Source organism: Cherax quadricarinatus, chromosome 98 (assembly GCF_038502225.1).
Source record: "Cherax quadricarinatus isolate ZL_2023a chromosome 98, ASM3850222v1, whole genome shotgun sequence".
NCBI lineage: Eukaryota > Metazoa > Arthropoda > Malacostraca > Decapoda > Parastacidae > Cherax > Cherax quadricarinatus.
In genome coordinates, this window is record NC_091389.1 from 5619557 (window position 1) to 5642056 (window position 22500).

The 22500-nt window shown below is 45.5% G+C and overlaps 1 protein-coding gene across 1 annotated transcript in view; it reads left to right on the top strand.

Annotated features, from left to right (window-relative positions):
* The first annotated feature begins 10107 nt into the window (after window positions 1-10107).
* The window catches only part of LOC128702553 (dynactin subunit 1-like), a 236683-nt gene continuing 224290 nt past the window's right edge, over window positions 10108-22500 (top strand). The window contains exons 1-2 of the mRNA XM_070105266.1: window positions 10108-10281; window positions 11835-11989. Coding sequence (XP_069961367.1) covers window positions 10123-10281; window positions 11835-11989 — 314 coding nt within the window. The 5' untranslated portion in view covers window positions 10108-10122. The remainder of the gene's footprint in view (window positions 10282-11834; window positions 11990-22500) is intronic.

Genomic DNA, 22500 nt, shown 5'->3' on the forward strand with positions numbered 1-22500 from the left:
TAGATCTTCTTTTTGTTTTTTTACATTTGAAAATGTGTAAAAAAAACTTTGATCTACTTTGTTTTATTTTGTTATATTTGAAAATATGTAAAAAAAACGTAGATCTACTTTTGTAGCACTACACATGTGAACGTAGATCTGCTTGGACCGTTTACGGGTTAAACTGTCCAAACATAGATCTACGTTTGCATACGTAGCACTCCGACCTTGATTTTCTCCATAAGAAATAAAGTAGAAAAAACGAAAATCTATGTTCAGAGCGCTACGCAAGCAAACGTAGATCTGCTTGGACTGTTTACGGGTTAAACTGTTAACTAAAAAAATGAATACTCAGTCTTCAACAAGCAGAGATTAAACATTTCTGCTTTTGTGAGTACGACTACTGTATAGTTGTATTTTTTATTATTTTTTTTTTTTTCAACAAACCGGCCATATCCCACCAAGGCAGGGTGGCCCAAAAAGAAAAATGAACATTTCTCTTTTTTAAATTTAGTAACTTATACAAGAGAAGGGGTTACTAGCCTTTTGCCCCTGGCATTTTAGTCGCTTTTTACGACACGCATGGCTTAAAAACCATACCCCCGGCCGGGATTGAACCCGCGGTCATAGTCTCAAAACTCCAGCCCGTCGCGTTGACGGCAGTGAAGGGACTTGAGCTAGAGTTCGTCACGGCCACGCTAGCTGGAGATTCGTCTGTAAAAACTTGCATTTGTGGTCACAGAGGTGCCTGTGCTAACTTTCCTATGGTGTAGAAATATACCTAGTTGGATGAATCTTATTGTGGCTAGCTGGTCTAGTGGCTAACGCGACGGTCTGGAGTTTTGAGACTCTATGACCGCGGGTTCAATCCCGGCCGGGGGTATGGTTTATTTGCAATCGTGTCATTACGATTTCTTGAGTCACGCATGGCTTACCAAGGAAGAATTCTGTTCCACTTCCCCATGGAAATAAGAGAAAATAAACAAGAACAAGAACTAGAAAGAAAATAGCAGAAAACCCAGAGAGGTGTGTGTAGTATATATATGCTTGTACATGTATGTGAAGTGTGACCTAAGTGTAAGTAGAAGTAGCAAGACGTACCTGTAATCTTGCATGTTTATGAGACAGACAAAAGACACCAGCAATCCTACCATCATGTAAAACAATTACAGGCTTTCGTTTTACACTCACTTGGCAGGATGGTAGTACCTCCCTGGGTGGTTGCTGTTTACCAACCTACTACCACAGGATGGGAGTACCTCCCTGGGTGGCTACTGTCTACCATCCTACTACCACAGGTTGGTAGTACCTCCCTGGGTGGCTGCTGTCTACCAACCTACTACCATAGGATGGTAGTACCTCCCTGGGTGGCTGCTGTCTACCATCCTACTACCACAGGATGGTAGTACCTCCCTGGGTGGCTACTGTCTACCATCCTACTACCACAGGATGGTAGTACCTCCCTGGGTGGCTACTGTCTACCATCCTACTACCACAGGATGGTAGTACCTCCCTGGGTGGCTACTGTCTACCATCCTACTACTGCAGGATGGTAGTACCTCCCTGGGTGGCTGCTGTCTACCATCCTACTACCACAGGATGGTAGTACCTCCCTGGGTGGCTGCTGTCTACCATCCTACTACCACAGGACGGTAGTACCTCCCTGGGTGGCTGCTGTCTACCATCCTACTACCACAGGATGGTAGTACCTCCCTGGGTGGTTGCTGTCTACCATCCTACTACCACAGGATGGTAGTACCTCCCTGGGCAGTTGCTGTCTACCAACCTACTACCACAGGATGCTAGTACCTCCCTGGGTGGTTGCTGTCTACCATCCTACTACCACAGGATGGTAGTACCTCCCTGGGCAGTTGCTGTCTACCATCCAACTACCACAGGACGGTAGTACCTCCCTGGGCGGTTGCTGTCTACCAACCTACTACCACAGGATGGTAGTACCTCCCTGGGTGGCTGCTGTCTACCATCCTACTATCACAGGATGGTAGTACCTCCCTGGGCAGCTGCTGTCTACCATCCAACTACCACAGGATGTTAGTACCTCCCTGGGCGGTTGCTGTCTACCAACCTACTACCACAGGACGGTAGTACCTCCCTGGGCAGTTGCTGTCTACCAACCTACTACCACAGGACAGTAGTACCTCCCTGGGCAGTTGCTGTCTACCAACCTACTACCACAGGTTGGTAGTACCTCCCTGGGTGGTTGCTGTCTACCATCCTACTACCACAGGACGGTAGTACCTCCCTGGGCGGTTGCTGTCTACCAACCTACTACCACAGGATGGTAGTACCTCCCTGGGTGGTTGCTGTCTACCAACCTACTACCACAGGATGATAGTACCTCCCTGGGTGGTTGCTGTCTACCAACCTACTACCACAGGATGGTAGTACCTCCCTGGGCGGTTGCTGTCTACCAACCTACTACCACAGGATGGTAGTACCTCCCTGGGTGGTTGTTGTCTACCATCCTACTACCAAAGGATGGTAGTACCTCCCTGGGTGGTTGTTGTTTACCATCCTACTACCACAGGATGGTAGTACCTCCCTGGGCGGTTGCTGTCTACTAACCTACTACCACTGGATGGTAGTACCTCCTTGGGCAGTTGTTGTCTACCATCCTACTGCCACAGGATGGTAGTACCTCCCTGGGTGGTTGCTGTCTACCAACCTACTACCACAGGATGGTAGTACCTCCCTGGGTGGTTGCTGTCTACCAACCTAAAACCACAGGACAGTAGTACCTCCCTGGGTGGTTGTTGTCTACCAGCCTACTACCACAGGACAGTAGTACCTCCCTGGGTGGTTGCTGTCTACCAACCTACTACCACAGGACAGTAGTACCTCCCTGGGCGGTTGCTGTCTACCAACCTACTACCACAGGACAGTAGTATCTTCCTGGGTGGTTGTTGTCTACCAACCTACTACCACAGGACAGTAGTACCTCCCTGGGTGGTTGTTGTCTACCAACCTACTACCACAGGACAGTAGTACATCCCTGGGTGGTTGCTGTCTACCAACCTACTACCACAGGATGGAAGTACCTCCCTGGGTGGTTGCTGTCTACCAACCTACTACCACAGGACAGTAGTACCTCCCTGGGTGGTTGGTGTCTACCAACCTACTACCACAGGACAGTAGTACCTCTCTGGGTGGTTGCTGTCTACCAACCTACTACCACAGGACGGTAGTACCTCCCTGGGTGATTGTTGTCTACCAACCTACTACCACAGGACAGTAGTACCTCCCTGGGTGGTTGTCTACCAACCTACTACCACAGGACAGTAGTACCTCCCTGGGTGGTTGCTGTCTACCAACCTACTACCACAGGATGGTAGTACCTCCCTGGGTGGTTGCTGTCTACCAACCTACTACCACAGGATGGTAGTACCTCCCTGGGTGGTTGCTGTCTACCAACCTACTACCACAGGACAGTAGTACCTCCCTGGGTGGTTGCTGTCTACCAACCTACTACCACAGGACAGTAGTACCTCCCTGGGTGGTTGTTGTCTACCAACCTACTACCACAGGATGGTAGTACCTCCCTGGGGGGTTGCTGTCTACCAACCTACTACCACAGGATGGTAGTACCTCCCTGGGTGGTTGCTGTCTACCAACCTACTACCACAGGATAGTAGTACCTCCTTGGGTGGTTGCTGTCTACCAATCTACTACCACAGGACTGTAGTACCTCCCTGGGTGGTTGATGTCTACCAACTTACTACCACAGGACAGTAGTACCTACCTGGGTGGTTGCTGTCTACCAACCTACTACAACAGGATGGTAGTACCTCCCTGGGTGGTTGCTGTCTACCAACCTACTACCACAGGACAGTAGTACCTCCCTGGGTGGTTGCTGTCTACCAACCTACTACCAGAGGACAGTAGTACCTCCCTGGGCAGTTGCTGTCTACCAACCTACTACCACAGGATGGTAGTACCTCCCTGGGCAGTTGCTGTCTACCAACCTACTACCACAGGTTGGTAGTACCTCCCTGGGTGGTTGCTGTCTACCATCCTACTACCACAGGACGGTAGTACCTCCCTGGGCGGTTGCTGTCTACCAACCTACTACCACAGGATGGTAGTACCTCCCTGGGTGGTTGCTGTCTACCAACCTACTACCACAGGATGATAGTACCTCCCTGGGTGGTTGCTGTCTACCAACCTACTACCACAGGACAGTAGTACCTCCCTGGGTGGTTGCTGCCTACCTACCTACTACCACAGGACAGTAGTACCTCCCTGGGTGGTTGTTGTCTACCAGCCTACTACCACAGGACAGTAGTACCTCCCTGGGTGGTTGCTGTCTACCAACCTACTACCACAGGACAGTAGTACCTCCCTGGGTGGTTGTTGTCTACCAACCTACTACTACAGGACAGTAGTACCTCCCTGGGTGGTTGCTGTCTACCAACCTACTACCACAGGACAGTAGTACCTCCCTGGGCGGTTGCTGTCTACCAACCTACTACCACAGGACAGTAGTACCTTCCTGGGTGGTTGTTGTCTACCAACCTACTACCACAGGACAATAGTACCTCCCTGGGTGGTTGTTGTCTACCAACCTACTACCACAGGACAGTAGTACATCCCTGGGTGGTTGCTGTCTATCAACCTACTACCACAGGATGGAAGTACCTCCCTGGGTGGTTGCTGTCTACCAACCTACTACCACAGGACAGTAGTGCCTCCCTGGGTGGTTGCTGTCTACCAACCTACCACCAGAGGACAGTAGTACCTCTCTGGGTGGTTGTCTACCAACCTACTATCACAGGACAGTAGTACCTCCCTGGGTGGTTGCTGTCTACCAGCCTACTACCACAGGACAGCAGTACCTCTCTGGGTGGTTGCTGTCTACCAACCTACTACCACAGGACGGTAGTACCTCCCTGGGTGGTTGCTGTCTACCAACCTACTACCACAGGACAGTAGTACCTCCCTGGGTGGTTGCTGTCTACCAACCTACTACCACAGGACAGTAGTACCTCCCTGGGTGGTTGTTGTCTACCAACCTACTACCACAGGACAGTAGTACCTCCCTGGGTGGTTGCTGTCTACCAACCTACTACCACAGGACAGTAGTACCTCCCTGGGTGGTTGCTGTCTACCAACCTACTACCACAGGATGGTAGTACCTCCCTGGGCGGTTGCTGTCTACCAACCTACTACCACAGGACAGTAGTACTTCCCTGGGTGGTTGCTGTCTACCAACCTACTGCCACAGGACAGTAGTACCTCCCTGGGTGGTTGTTGTCTACCAACTTACTACCACAGGATGGTAGTACCTCCCTGGGTGGTTGTTGTCTACCAACCTACTACCACATGATGGTAGTACCTCCATGGGTGGTTGCTGCCTACCAACCTACTACCACAGGATGGTAGTACCTCCCTGGGTGGTTGCTGTCTACCAACCTACTACCACAGGATGGTAGTACCTCCCTGGGTGGTTGCTGTCTACCATCCTACTACCACAGGGCAGTAGTACCTCCCTGGGTGGTTGTTGTCTACCAACCTACTACCACAGGATGGTAGTACCTCCCTGGGTGGTTGTCTACCAACCTACTACCACAGGACGGTAGTACCTCCCTGGGTGGTTGCTGTCTACCAACATACTACCACAGGATGGTAGTACCTCCCTGGGTGGTTGCTGTCTACCAACCTACTACCACAGGACAGTAGTATGTCCCTGAGTGGTTGCTGTCTACCAACCTACTACCACAGTACAGTAGTACCTCCCTGGGTGGTTGCTGTCTAGCAACCTACTACCACAGGACAGTAGTACCTCCCTGGGTGGTTGCTGTCTACCAGCCTACTACCACAGGACGGTAGTACCTCCCTGGGTGGTTGCTGTCTACCAACCTACTACCACAGGATGGTAGTACCTCCCTGGGTGGTTGTTGTCTACCAACCTACTACCACAGGACAGTAGCACCTCCCTGGGTGGTTGTTGTCTACCAACCTACTACCACAGGACTGTAGTACCTCCCTGGGTGGTTGTCTACCAACTTACTACCACAGGACAGTAGCACCTCCGTGGGTGGTTGTTGTCTACCAACTTACTAACAGAGGACAGTAGTACCTCCCTGGGTGGTTGCTGTCTACCAACCTACTACCACAGGACAGTAGTACCTCCCTGGGTGGTTGCTGTCTACCAACCTACTACCACAGGATGGTAGTACCTCCCTGGGTGGTTGTTCTCTACCAACCTACTACCACAGGATGGTAGTACCTCCCTGGGTGGTTGCTGTCTACCAGCCTACTACCACAGGACAGTAGTACCTCCCTGGGTGGTTGCTGTCTAGCAACCTACTACCACAGGATGGTAGTACCTCCCTGGGTGGTTGTCTACCAACCTACTACCACAGGATGGTAGTACCTCCCTGGGTGGTTGCTGTCTACCAACCTACTACCACAGGACAGTAGTACCTCCCTGGGTGGTTGCTGTCTACCAACCTACTACCACAGGACAGTAGTACCTCCCTGGGTGGTTGTTGTCTGCCAACCTACTACCACAGGACAGTAGTACCTCCCTGGGTGGTTGCTATCTACCAACCTACTCCCGCAGGATGGTAGTACCTCCCTGGGTGGTTGTTGTCTACCAGCCTACTACCACAGGACAGTAGTACCTCCCTGGGTGGTTGCTGTCTACCAACCTACTACCACAGGATGGTAGTACCTCCCTGGGTGGTTGTTGTCTACCAACCTACTACCACAGGACAGTAGTACCTCCCTGGGTGGTTGCTGTCTACCAACCTACTACCACAGGATGGTAGTACCTCCCTGGGTGGTTGCTGTCTACCAACCTACTACCACAGGACAGTAGTACCTCCCTGAGTGGTTGCTGTCTACCAACCTACTACCACAGGATGGTAGTACCTCCCTGGGTGGTTGCTGTCTACCAACCTACTACCACAGGATGGTAGTACCTCCCTGGGTGGTTGCTGTCTAGCAACCTACTACCACAGGACAGTAGTACCTCCCTGGGTGGTTACTGTCTACCAACCTACTACCACAGGACAGTAGTACCTCCCTGGGTGGTTGTCTACCAACCTACTACCACAGGAAAGTAGTACCTCCCTGGGTGGTTGCTGTCTACCAACCTACTACCACAGGACAGTAGTACCTCCCTGGGTGGTTGCTGTCTACCAACCTACTACCACAGGATGGTAGTACCTCCCTGGGTGGTTGCTGTCTACCAACCTACTACCACAGGATGGTAGTACCTCCCTGGGTGGTTGCTGTCTAGCAACCTACTACCACAGGACAGTAGTACCTCCCTGGGTGGTTACTGTCTACCAACCTACTACCACAGGACAGTAGTACCTCCCTGGGTGGATACTGTCTACCAACCTACTACCACAGGACAGTAGTACCTCCCTGGGTGGTTACTGTCTACCAACCTACTACCACAGGATGGTAGTACCTCCCTGGGTGGTTGCTGTCTAGCAACCTACTACCACAGGACAGTAGTACCTCCCTGGGTGGCTGTTGTCTACCATCCTACTACCACAGGATGGTAGTACCTCCCTGGGTGGTTGTTGTCTACCAACCTACTACCACAGGACAGTAGTACCTCCCTGGGTGGTTGTCTACCAACCTAATACCACAGGACAGTAGTACCTCCCTGGGTGGTTGTCTACCAACCTACTGCCACAGGATGGTAGTACCTCCCTGGGTGGTTGTTGTCTACCAACCTACTACCACAAGACAGTAGTACCTCCCTGGGTGGTTGCTGTCTACCAACCTACTACCACAGGACAGTAGTACCTCCCTGGGTGGTTGTTGTCTACCAACCTACTACGACAGGACAGTAGTACCTCCCTGGGTGGTTGTTGTCTACCAACCTATTACCACAGGACAGTAGTACCTCCCTGGGTGGTTGCTGTCTACCAACCTACTACCACAGGACAGTAGTACCTCCCAGGGTGGTTGCTGTCTACCAACCTACTACCACAGGATGGTAGTACCTCCCTGGGTGGTTGTTGTCTACCAAACTACTACCACAGGACAGTAGTACCTCCCCGGGTGGTTGTTGTCTACCAACCTACTACCACAGGACTGTAGTACCTCCCTGGGTGGTTGTTGTCTACCAACCTACTACCACAGGATGGTAGTACCTCCCTGGGTGGTTGTTGTCTACCAACCTACTACCACAGGACAGTAGTACCTCCCCAGGTGGTTGTTGTCTACCAACCTACTACCACAGGATGGTAGTACCTCCCCGGGTGGTTGTTGTCTACCAACCTACTACCACAGGACAGTAGTACCTCCCTGGGTGGTTGTTGTCTACCAACCTACTACCACAGGACAGTAGTACCTCCCTGGGTGGTTGTTGTCTACCAACCTACTACCTAAATTTTTATTATTTATGAATACAATTCTAAAATAATTTCTGTGCCTCTTGAACATTTCAAAAATGTTACACGAGGCTCTTCTTATTGAAGAACTTACTCCCCCCTGTAATATGTATTACTAGTTTTTATAATAGAAGTGTTTCAAGGTGTTTTAACACTTCAAACATGGCTTCGCTTGGAATAATTGATATATTTACGGTATGACTAGTTTTTATTCTTTTTATTTTACTATTTTGGCCTTCTAAGGCTATGTAGAAGGGGGTGTAATAATCATCAAAACGTGAAAATTATTTGCATTGTTTGACTTCACTGGGTTATCCTGTGTTATTTACGTAGTGTGATTTGTGGCCGAATTCCACTGTTAGTACATTGGACCCCTGCTTAACGATCACCTCCCAATGCGACCAATTATGTAAGTGTATTTATGTAAGTGCGTTTGTACGTGTATGTTTGGGGGTCTGAAATGGACTAATCTACTTCACAATATTCCTTATGGGAACAAATTCGGTCAGTACTGGCACCTGAACATACTTCTGGAATGAAATAATATCCTTAACCGGGGGTCCACTGTATAACAAAATTGTAGTAAATTTAGACTGAATAAGTCATCTTTGAGCCACTTGCACACACTGTTTGCTGATGGTGGAACAACAGCACTTGGTTCCTTTGTTTACTTTTGCTTGTGAGGCTTACTAGTGCAGCAGACAGTCGTCCCCCTGAGGCTTTTAACTGTGATACATTGTGTGCATCCTGCTGGCCTGAGATTTTTTCAAATGTGTAAATAGATGGAAGAAGACGCAAAGAGTTGCCCTGAGGTAAAAAGAATATTGGCAGGTGGCATATTTGTGGGAACGAAAAATGGTGCATACTAGCATGGTTGGACACAGTACAGTGGACCCTTGCCTAACGTTGGCATCACATAACGTTAAATCCGCCTAGTGATACATTTTAACGCAAAATTTCGGCTAACGATGAGCTCTCAGGAACGGATTATTATCGTTAGGCGAGGGTCCACTGTACTGCCTTTGTACTAGTACATCGGACGCAGTTGGAGGGTTAATATGTCCTGTTTGATTCATATACATGATTCCAAAGGTCATTAAAACTGTTTTAACCCTTAAACTGTCCAAACGTAGATCTACGTTTTTTTCAACATTTGAAAGTACGTAAAAAACGTGGATCTTCTTTTTTCTTTTTTACATTTGAAAATGTGGAAAAAAAACTTTGATCTACGTTTTTTTTGTCATATTTGAAAATATGTAAAAACAAACGTAATCTACTTTTGGAGCACTACGCATGTGAACATCGATCTGTTTGAACATTTTAAGGTTTAATATATACTGGTTTGATTCTTATGTATAATTCCATAGGTCATTAAATCAGTATATTAAAATGTTTTTTTATTCTTATACATATATAATTCCAAAGGTATTAAGTTGGTGTTTTAATATATCCTTGTTTTGATTCTTATATATAATTCCAAAGGTATTAAATTGGTGTTTTAATATATCCATGTTTGATTCTTATATATAATTCCAAAGGTATTAAGTTGGTGTTTTAATATATCCTTGTTTGATTCTTATATATAATTCCAAAGGTATTAAATTGTTTTAATATATCCTTGTTTGATTCTTATATATAATTCCAAAGGTATTAAATTGGTGTTTTAATATATCCTTGTTTGATTCTTATATATAATTCCAAAGGTATTAAATTGGTGTTTTAATATATCCTTGTTTGATTCTTACACATATTAAGTTGGTTGCTTTACATGCGTTGCTTACATTTGTCTTGTTTACAAACAGCTGCCCTGGGCACAGTTGCCTTCGTGGGTAGTACCCACTTCTCTCAGGGCAAGTGGATCGGCGTCATCCTGGATGAGAAGAAAGGCAAGAACAATGGGTCGGTGCAAGGCAAGTCTTACTTCCAGGTGAGCCCTTGTTCATAACCTGTTTCATACAGTCAACCCTCCATGTAAAGAACTGGTAAAAGATTGTCGCAGTGTCCCTTTAATCAGAATAGTGTTAAAAATAGCACTAAACACTCTAACATATGCATGTCTAATAGATATACAGTGGACCCCCAGTTAACGATATTTTTTCACTCCAGAAGTATGTTCAGGTGCCAGTACTGACAGAATTTGTTCCCATAAGGAATATTGTGAAGTAGATTAGTCTATTTCAGACCCCCAAACATACACATACAAACGCACTTACATAAATACACTTACATAATTGGTCGCATTCGGAGGTGATCGTTATGCGGGGGTCCACTCTATTACAGTAAACAGCAAATATTACAGGTCGGCCATCACTAATCCGGCATCGTTGGAACCGCTAGTGTGCCAGATTAGTGAGTTTGCTGGATTACAGAGTGGTTAGATTAGAATACACTTAATTAATCTATCAACAGAGACTCTTTCTGCTATATCTTCCTCATTTTCTTTGCTGCTTTCTCCTCCACTGGCTTGCTGCTGTGGATTTACAACCATCTGCACAATTTCTGAGTCATTATAATGATGAAATTTGAAATTATGCTAGCCAGAATTAGTGCCGGATTACTGATGGAGCTGGATAACTGATTGCCGGATTAGTGCTGGCTGACATGTACTTCCAGGTTGGTTCTTGTTCTTGTCGTGTTTCATACAGTGAACCCTCCACATGATGGACTAATAAAACAGCATCCCAGTGTCCCTTAACTCAGAATAGTGTTAACAAATAGCAAAAAAAAAAAAAAAAAAAAAAATTAAAATTACTCTAGTGCGCACATAATTTATAGGTGCAGTGGTACCCTGTGTTTCGAACAGCTCCCAGTTCAAACAATTATTTAATTGTATTATTGTAAGTGCTTTTGCACGTGTATATTTGGGGGTCTGAAACAGACGAATCTAATTTACATTATTCCTTATGGGAACAAATTCGTTTGGTAACGGCACCCGAACAGCCTTCTGGAACGATTTATGGCCAAAACTGAGTACCATTCTATATTACAATAAGTTTAAATGTAGTTAAAAGAACAGATTAAAAAGTTTTATATGCCTATCTGCTAGTGTAAAGACTACAGTGGACCCCCGCATAACGATCACCTCCGAATGTGACCAATTATGTAAGTGTATTTATGTAAGTGCGTTTGTACGTGTATGTTTGGGGGTCTGAAATGGACTAATCTACTTCACAATATTTCTTATGGGAACAAATTCGGTCAGTACTGGCACCTGAACATACTTCTGGAGTGAAAAAATATCGTTAACCGGGGGCCCACTGTATTACTAGTCCCCCTACCTTAGAAAACATTCCACGTTAGGCCTGAATGTTTGCTATGCCTACCTTTCACTAGTCTTCAGATGGTTAATAGTCGCTCTACTCACTCTACCTTGGTGGAAAAATGATTGTTAGACCTACGAACTCCATTATGCCTATAATTTTCCAGTGAAAATAAAACCAGCATTAGGCCTAAATGTTTGTTATGCCTATTTCTGGCCAGTGCGAAGACGGCTACGGCATCTTCGTGCGCCAGAGTCAGTTGATCTTACTGGAGGCGGAGGATGATGCTATGGCAGCGGACGAGGATGGATCGTCGGCCACGACGACCACCTCATCCGCTGCGACCACCCCGGCCAATGACAAGCCCAAGTCCAGGTATGTTACTAGGGCTCTGTGTATGTTGTATGATGACTTGTATTACCTTGTATTGTGACAATGTTGACTAGTATTACCTTGTATTGTGACAATGTTGACTAGTATTACCTTGTATTGTGACAATGTTGACTTGTATTACCTTGTATTGTGACAATGTTGACTTGTATTACCTTGTATTGTGACAATGTTGACTAGTATTACCTTGTATTGTGACAATGTTGACTAGTATTACCTTGTATTGTGACAATGTTGACTTGTATTACCTTGTATTGTGACAATGTTGACTAGTATTACCTTGTATTGTGACAATGTTGACTAGTATTACCTTGTATTGTGACAATGTTGACTAGTATTACCTTGTATTGTGACAATGTTGACTAGTATTACCTTGTATTGTGACAATGTTGACTTGTATTACCTTGTATTGTGACAATGTTGACTAGTATTACCTTGTATTGTGACAATGTTGACTAGTATTACCTTGTATTGTGACAATGTTGACTAGTATTACCTTGTATTGTGACAATGTTGACTAGTATTACCTTGTATTGTGACAATGTTGACTAGTATTACCTTGTATTGTGACAATGTTGACTAGTATTACCTTGTATTGTGACAATGTTGACTAGTATTACCTTGTATTGTGACAATGTTGACTAGTATTACCTTGTATTGTGACAATGTTGACTAGTATTACCTTGTATTGTGACCATTATGTCTGCTTTTGAATTAAATATGCAATAGCTTTTCCAGCTAGTTCACTGAATTGTTAGTTAATTAGTGTCTAGTTTATTGAATATTTATCTAATTCCCAGTTAATTTGCTAAATTTAAAAAAAAATTCTAGCTAGTGTATTAAATTCTTAGCAAATTTCCAGCTAGTTTATTAATTTCTTAGCTAATTCCCTGCTAGTTTATTTAATTCTTAGCAAATTCCCTGCTAGTTTATGTAATTCTTAGCTAATTCCCAGCTAGTTCATTAAATTGTTAATTAATACACGAGTTCATTAAATTGATAACATTATAATCAAGCATGTTATCTTAACAATTTTCAGATGAACAAAATTATTCACAGGTGTTTGATGTGAAGGCAGAGAGGGTTCAAACCTGCATGTGTACACTCTGAGGCCAAGTACACAGTGTTGTACACAGACTTGGCATGTATAGTACTGTGTGGAAGATTGAGACACTTATGCAGCATATGGGAATCTTTATTCAGGAAACGTTTCACCACACAGTGGCTTCATCAGTCCAATACAAAGAGAAAGGCGTAAGGAGGAGTATGAGGTAATCAGTCCCTCAGCCTGGAGTCGATGTGTTCAGTCCATCAATCTTGTAGAATGTACAGCATAGGGCCGTAGAAGTGGTTTATATACTGTAGAGAGGTGAGGTGAAGCAGGCGGAGGCGGGGTCATAGTGGTACCATCCACTAGTCGAAGTAGGTCTTCGTCCAAAGGTTGAACAAGTGTTGAAGAATTCTTTGTAACAAGATCGGCCCTATGCTGTACATTCTACAAGATTGATGGACTGAACACATCGACTCCAGGCTGAGGGACTGATTACCTCATACTCCTCCTTACGCCTTTCTCTTTGTATTGGACTGATGAAGCCACTGTGTGGTGAAACGTTTCCTGAATAAAGATTCCCATATGCTGCATAAGTGTCTCAATCTTCAACTTGTCGGTTTTTCAAACCATTCATCACACACACACACAGTACTGTGTACTGTTTTTTTTTTTTTCCCCCAGGAAAATTGTATAGTGTTGTCATTTAAGGTTTATTAATTTTTAAATTTCTTTTATCACAAATGTAACTTGTTTTGTTGTACGAGTTTTATTAATATTTTTTACAACATTCTTTTTGTGGAAATTGTAATGTGTGTTGTGGGTTTAACCCTTTCAGGGTCCAGACCCCTGATGCGAAACTCGTTTTTATTGTTCCAAAAATTCCCCTTCCCCCCTAAAAAAAAGGAATCGTTTTTTCCTGTGAAATTGTAGAGAATCTTTTTCCAAAGGTAACAATGTCAAAAGTTCGAAATTTGATGGGAAACTCGCAGAGTTACACTGGTGCAAAGTTAACACGTAAACGGTCCAAACGTATATATACGTTTTTTCAACATTTGAAAATATGTAAAAAAAGTAGATTTTTTTTTTTTTATATTTGAAAATGTGTAAAAAAACTTTTATGTACTTTTTTTTTACATTTGAAAATGTGTAAAAAAAACTTTTATGTACTTTTTTTTTACATTTGAAAATGTGTAAAAAAAACTTTTATCTACTTTTTTTTTACATTTGAAAATGTGTAAAAAAAACTTTTATCTACTTTTTTTTTACATTTGAAAATGTGTAAAAAAAACTTTTATCTACTTTTTTTTTACATTTGAAAATGTGTAAAAAAAACTTTTATCTATTTTTTTTTACATTTGAAAATGTGTAAAAAAAACTTTTATCTACTTTTTTTTTATATTTGAAAATATGTAAAAAAAACGTAGATCTACTTTTGTAGCTCTACACATGTGAACGTAGATCTGCTGGGACCGTTTACGGGTTAACAGTTTACACACTAGTGATTTTGCCCATCTTGAAGTTTATATTAGGCTAATTCCACCATTCCAGTTGACCAAATTTTTACCCATACACCATTTTGCTAGTGTGTGTTCCATTCTGTAGATTAAGTTTAAGAAACTGCCCATTCATCTAATTCAGCTACCCATTAAAATAGTAAGAAGTCTGCAATTACCTGGAGTTTACCTGGAGAGAGTTCCGGGGGTCAACGCCCCCGCGGGCCGGTTTGTGACCAGGTCTCCTTAGGTCAGTGTCCCAGGATGCGACCCACACCAGTAGACTAACACCCAGGTACCCATTTTACTGATGGGGAACATAGACAACAGGTTGAAAGAAACACGTCCAATGTTTCTACTCTGGCTGGGAATCGAACCCAGGCCCTCGCCGTGTGAAGCGAGAGCGCTAACCACCAGGCCACCAGAGCACGTTTCACACAAAATTAAAAAATACCACTTTAAAAACAGATTCTGTAATAAACAGCATAGACATTGCTGGCACTAAAACATTAGTCACATCTTCAGGCCTTTCCTATTTATTTTATTTATTTATTTATTTAATGTCTTTGCAAACAGTACATTGAGATTGTGTATATTACACTTGACTCCCATTTTGAATTCTTACTGGAACTTAAACAGATGAGATTCTAAAATCTCGATATGACTCTGTGTTTAACGAGCCACTAATCAGTCTGAAGATCGACAATCCAAATGATTTTTTCATAAACAAGTTGCAAAACCCTGTCAGTGTATGCCAGATTTCTGACGAAACCCTAACTCCACTAGACTTTGAGAAAATCATTGGCAACATGTCCATGCACTCACCCCAGGCCCAGATTCATGGAACTCTGTGTTCATTAAGAACTGCAAGAAACCCCTTTCACGTGCCTTAATTATAAAACATAAGAATGTAGGAACACTGCAGAAGGCCTACTGGCCCATGCGAGGCAGGCCCTTATCAAAACGACATCTACCTAAAGATACCCAAGAAATAGCTCCCGTACCCAATGACACCATTCAAACCCAGCCCCTCCCACTCATATATTTGTCCAGTCTCTTCTTAAAGCTACCCAAGGTCCTAGCCTTGGAGTAGGAGGAGCATAGACATGGGCGAAATTTCAGTCACTGAAAACAATGGGTGTAGCCCCACTCCATAAGGGTGGCAGCAAATCAATAGCTAAGAACTATAGATAAATAGGTCTAACATTCCACATTATAAAAATCTTAGAAAGAGTACTAAGAAGCATGGTTGTAAACCACTTGGATTCTCAAAAATTGCACAATCCAGGGCAACATGGGCTCAGAGCAGGGTTGATCCTCCCTCTTGCAACTACTGGACCACTATAATGTGGTCTTGGATGCACTGGAAGATAAACAGAATGCAGGTGCAGTATTCACAGATTTTGCAAAGCCTTTGACAGGAGTGATCATGGTGTAATAGTTCACAAAATGCTTGATAACTGGCAAAGTGAATAGGTGGGTCTTCAACTTTCTAACCAAATGAACGCAAAGAGTACTTGTAAACAGAATTAAATCGGAAGCTGCCATAGTGAAGAACTCTGTTCCATAAGGCACAGTGCTCTCCCCCACACTGTTCCTCATCCTCATGTCATACACAGAGATGTAAACCGTAGCACCGTGTCATACTTTGCAGATGATACTAGGATCTGCATGAGATTCTTCCATTGAGGACATGCTAAGTCTCCGAGAAGATGTAAACCAAGTTTTCCAATGGGTAACAGAGAACAATATGATGTTCAATGAAGGTAAATTCCAACTACTCTGTTATGGAAAACTGGAAGAAATAATAACTAGAAATGAGTATACTACAAACTCTAATTACACAATAGAGCAGAAAAGTGATGCGAAGGACCTGGGAGCGGTCTGAGGATCTCGCCTTCAAGGATCACAATACTGCCACTATCAAATCTGTGAGGAAAATGATAGGATGGATAATGAGAACATTCAGAACAAGAGATGCCAAGCCATTGATGATCCTTTTTAAATCAGTTGTTCTCTCTAGGCTGGAATGCTGCTGTACATTAACATCTTCATTCAAAGCAGGTGAAATTGCAGATCTAGAGAATGTACAGAGATCCTTTACTGCACGTATAAGTTCCATCAAACACCCTAACTACTGGGAATGCTTCAAAACACTTGACTTGTACTCACTGGAGTGCAGGCAACAGAGAAACATCATAATCTTTTTTTCTTCTTTCAACACACTGGCCGTATCCCACCGAGGCGGGGTGGCCCAAAAGGAAAAACGAAAGTTTCTCCTTTTATATTTAGTAATATATACAGGAGAAGAGGTTACTAGCCCCTTGCTCCCGGCATTTTAGTTGCCTCTTACAACACACATGGCTTACGGAGGAAGAATTCTGTTCCACTTCCCCATGGAGGTAAGAGGAAATAAACAAGAACAAGAACTAGTAAGAAAAAATAGAAGAAAACCCAGAGGGGTGTGTATATATATGCTTGTACATGTATGTGTAGTGTGACCTAAGTGTGAGTAGAAGTAGCAAGACGTACCTGAAACCTTGCATGTTTATGAGACAGAAAAATGGACACCAGCAATCCTACCATCATGTAAAACAATTACAGGCTTCCGTTTTACACTCACTTAGCAGGACGGTAGTACCTCCCTGGGCGGTTGCTGTCTACCAACCTACTACCTAGAACATCATAATCTACACCTGGAAAATCCTAGAGGGACTGGTCCCTAATCTGCACACAGAAATCATTCCCTGCAAAAGCAAAAGATTTGGCAGGTAATGCAACATACCCCCAGTGAAAAGTAGGGGCACCATTAATACATTAAGAGAAAACACAATAAAGTGTCAGGGCCCCAAGACTGTTCAACGTCCTCTTACCATACATAAGGGGAATTACCAATAGACCCCTGGCTGCCTTCAAGAGGGAGCTGGACTGATGCCTAAAGTCAGTGCCGGATCAGCCAGGCTGTGGCTTGTACATTGGAATATGTGCAGCCAACAGTAACAGCCTAGTTAATCACACCTGATCCCCGGAATACCTTCCAGGTAGAAACAAGAATAGATTTACTCTGCTTCTTGAGTAATAAAATATAAACAGGAAAGATTGTTCATGGTTTACAGGATCCCAATAATTTAGTCAGGGTTTTTTTTTTACCCGTAATCTGGAATATCGACAAAAACGTAATATTTCCACTAATTTGAGCTCAATTTCAAGCTACTTCCAGTCCTGAAACTGTTCAAAATTGTCTTTATTTTAGTAATACAGTTGACCCCCGGTTAACGATATTTCTTCACTCCAGAAGTATGTTCAGGTGCCAGTACTGACCGAATTTGTTCCCATAAGGAATATTGTGAAGTAGATTAGTCCATTTCAGACCCCCAAACATACACGTACAAACGCACATAAATACACTTACATAATTGGTCACATTCGGAGGTAATCGTTATGCGGGGGACCACTGTATGTGTGTGTCTTCCATTCTTTCAATTAATACCAAAAAACTGAGAATAAAACCTTAAAAACCAAACTGGAAATACGCTGTAAAGCTGCTGTTTTAAGCCAGACTTGCAGTCACAGTTTTGTCTCACATCATGCACTGTGTGGGGCAGGATTTTTGTTTACACAGTGACCACACTAATCCATTCTCTCATATCTAGGTCCAAATTCGCCACTGATAGCTCATCTGAGTGAGCTGAGTTCAACGTAGAGCTCAGTGTCAGGGACATTGAGCTCTGTCATGATGCTATGGCATGGACCCTGAAAGAATTTGCTTTTTTTAATATTTTTTTTTTTTTTTTTTTTTTTTTTGTGAAGTGTAACATGTATTGTTGTATAATATTGTGTTGCTACCTTCTCTCCCCGCCAAGGTTATATATGGTAGTGGTGACCCTCCCACACCCGCCCCCACACCTCCCATGCACTCCCACACACACACACACACACACACACACACACACACACACACACACACACACACACACACACACACACACACACACACACACACACCCACACACTCAACCCTCACACACACACACACACACACACACACACAACCCTCACACACACACATCCCTCACACACACACATCCCTCACACACACACATCCCTCACACACACACATCCCTCACACACACACATCCCTCACACACAGACACATCCCTCACACACAGACACATCCCTCACACACAGACACATCCCTCACACACACACATCCCTCACACACACACATCCCTCACACACACACATCCCTCACACACACACATCCCTCACACACACACATCCCTCACACACAGACACATCCCTCACACACAGACACATCCCTCACACACAGACACACATCCCTCACACACACACATCCCTCACACACACATCCCACACACACACACATCCCTCACACACACACACCCTCACACACAGACACACATCCCTCACACAGACACATCCCTCACACACAGACACATCCCTCACACACAGACACATCCCTCACACACACACACATCCCTCACACACAGACACACATCCCTCACACACACACATCCCTCACACTCACACACATCCCTCACACTCACACACATCCCTCACACACACACATCCCTCACACACACACATCCCTCACACACAGACACATCCCTCACACACAGACACACATCCCTCACACACACACATCCCTCACACTCACACACATCCCTCACACACACACATCCCTCACACTCACACACATCCCTCACACTCACACACATCACTCACACACACACACCCCTCACACACACACACATCCCTCACACACAGACACACATCCCTCACACACACACATCCCTCACACACACATCCCCTCACACACACACATCCCTCACACACACAAATCCCTCACACTCACACACATCCCTCACACACACACACACACACATCCCTCACACACACACATCCCTCACACACACACATCCCTCACACACACACACATCCCTCACACACACATCCCTCACACACACACACACACATCCCGCACACACACACACACATCCCGCACACACACACACACACATCCCGCACACACACACATACATCCCGCACACACACACACACACATCCCGCACACACACACACATCCCATGCACACACACACATCCCGTGCACACACACACATATCCCGTGCACACACACACATCCCACGCACACACACACATCCCACGCACACACACACACATCCCACACACACACACATCCCACACACACACACACACACACACACACACACACATCCCTCACACACACACATCCCTCACACACAGACACATCCCTCACACACAGACACACATCCCTCACACACAGACACACATCCCTCACACACACACATCCCTCACACACACATCCCTCACACACAGACACATCCCTCACACACAGACACATCCCTCACACACAGACACACATCCCTCACACACACACATCCCTCACACACACACATCCCTCACACACACACATCCCTCACACACAGACACATCCCTCACACACAGACACACATCCCTCACACACAGACACACATCCCTCACACTCACACACATCCCTCACACACACACATCCCTCACACACACATCCCTCACACACAGACACATCCCTCACACACAGACACATCCCTCACACACAGACACACATCCCTCACACACACACATCCCTCACACACACACATCCCTCACACACACACATCCCTCACACACAGACACATCCCTCACACACAGACACATCCCTCACACACAGACACATCCCTCACACACAGACACACATCCCTCACACACACACATCCCTCACACTCACACACATCCCTCACACACACACATCCCTCACACACAGACACATCCCTCACACACAGACACACATCCCTCACACACACACATCCCTCACACTCACACACATCCCTCACACACACACATCCCTCACACACAGACACATCCCTCACACACAGACACACATCCCTCACACACACACACATCCCTCACACACACACATCCCTCACACACACACATCCCTCACACACAGACACACATCCCTCACACACACACATCCCTCACACTCACACACATCCCTCACACTCACACACATCCCTCACACACACACATCCCTCACACACAGACACATCCCTCACACACACACATCCCTCACACACAGACACATCCCTCACACACAGACACACATCCCTCACACACAGACACACATCCCTCACACACACACATCCCTCACACTCACACACATCCCTCACACACACACATCCCTCACACACAGACACATCCCTCACACACACACATCCCTCACACACAGACACATCCCTCACACACAGACACATCCCTCACACACACACACACATCCCTCACACACACACACACATCCCGCACACACACACACACATCCCACACACACACACACACACACATCCCGCACACACACACACACACATCCCGCACACACACACACACACACATCCCGCACACACACACACATCCCATGCACACACACATATCCCGTGCACACACACACACATCCCATGCACACACACACATCCCACGCACACACACACACATCCCACGCACACACACACACATCCCACACACACACACATCCCACACACACACACACACACACACACACACACACACACACACACACACACACACACACACACACACACACACACACACACATCCCACACACATCCCACACACATCCCACACACATCCCACACACACACACAATCCCACACACACACACCCACACATCCCACACACACACACACACACACACACACACATCCCACACACACACACACACACACATCCCACACACACACACATCCCACACACACACACATCCCACACACACACACATCCCACACACACACACACACACACACACACATCCCACACACACACACACACACATCCCACACACACACACACACACATCCCACACACACACACACACACATCCCACACACACACACATCCCACACACACACACACACACATCCCACACACACACACACATCCCACACACACACACATCCCACACACACACACACATCCCACACACACACACACATCCCACACACACACACACAACACACACACACACACACACACACACACATCACACACACACACACACACACACACATCCCACACACACACACACATCACACACACCACACACGTCACACACATCACACACATCACACACACACACACACACACACACACACATCCCATGCACACACACACATCCCACGCACACACACACACATCCCACGCACACACACACACACATCCCACACACACACACATCACACACACACACACACACACACACACACACACACACACACACACACACACACACACACACACACACACACACACACACAGACACACATCCCTCACACACACACACATCCCTCACACACACACATCCCTCACACACAGACACACATCCTCACCTAGTAGCGATCAGTGAAGAGGCGGGGCCAGGAGCTCGGACTCGACCCCCGCAACCTCAACTAGGTGAGTACAACTAGGTGAGTACACACACACACACACACACACACACACACACACACACACACACATCACACACACATGCACACACATGCACACACATGCACACACATGCACACACATGCACACACACATCACACACACATCACACACACATCACACACACATCACACACACATCACACACACATCACACACACATCACACACACATCACACACACATCACACATCACACACATCACACACACACCACACACACACACCACACACACACACATCACACACACATCACACACACATCACACACACATCACACACACGTCACACACACATCACACACATCACACATCACACACACACACACACACTCCCACACACACACTCCCACACTCCCACACACACACACACACACAC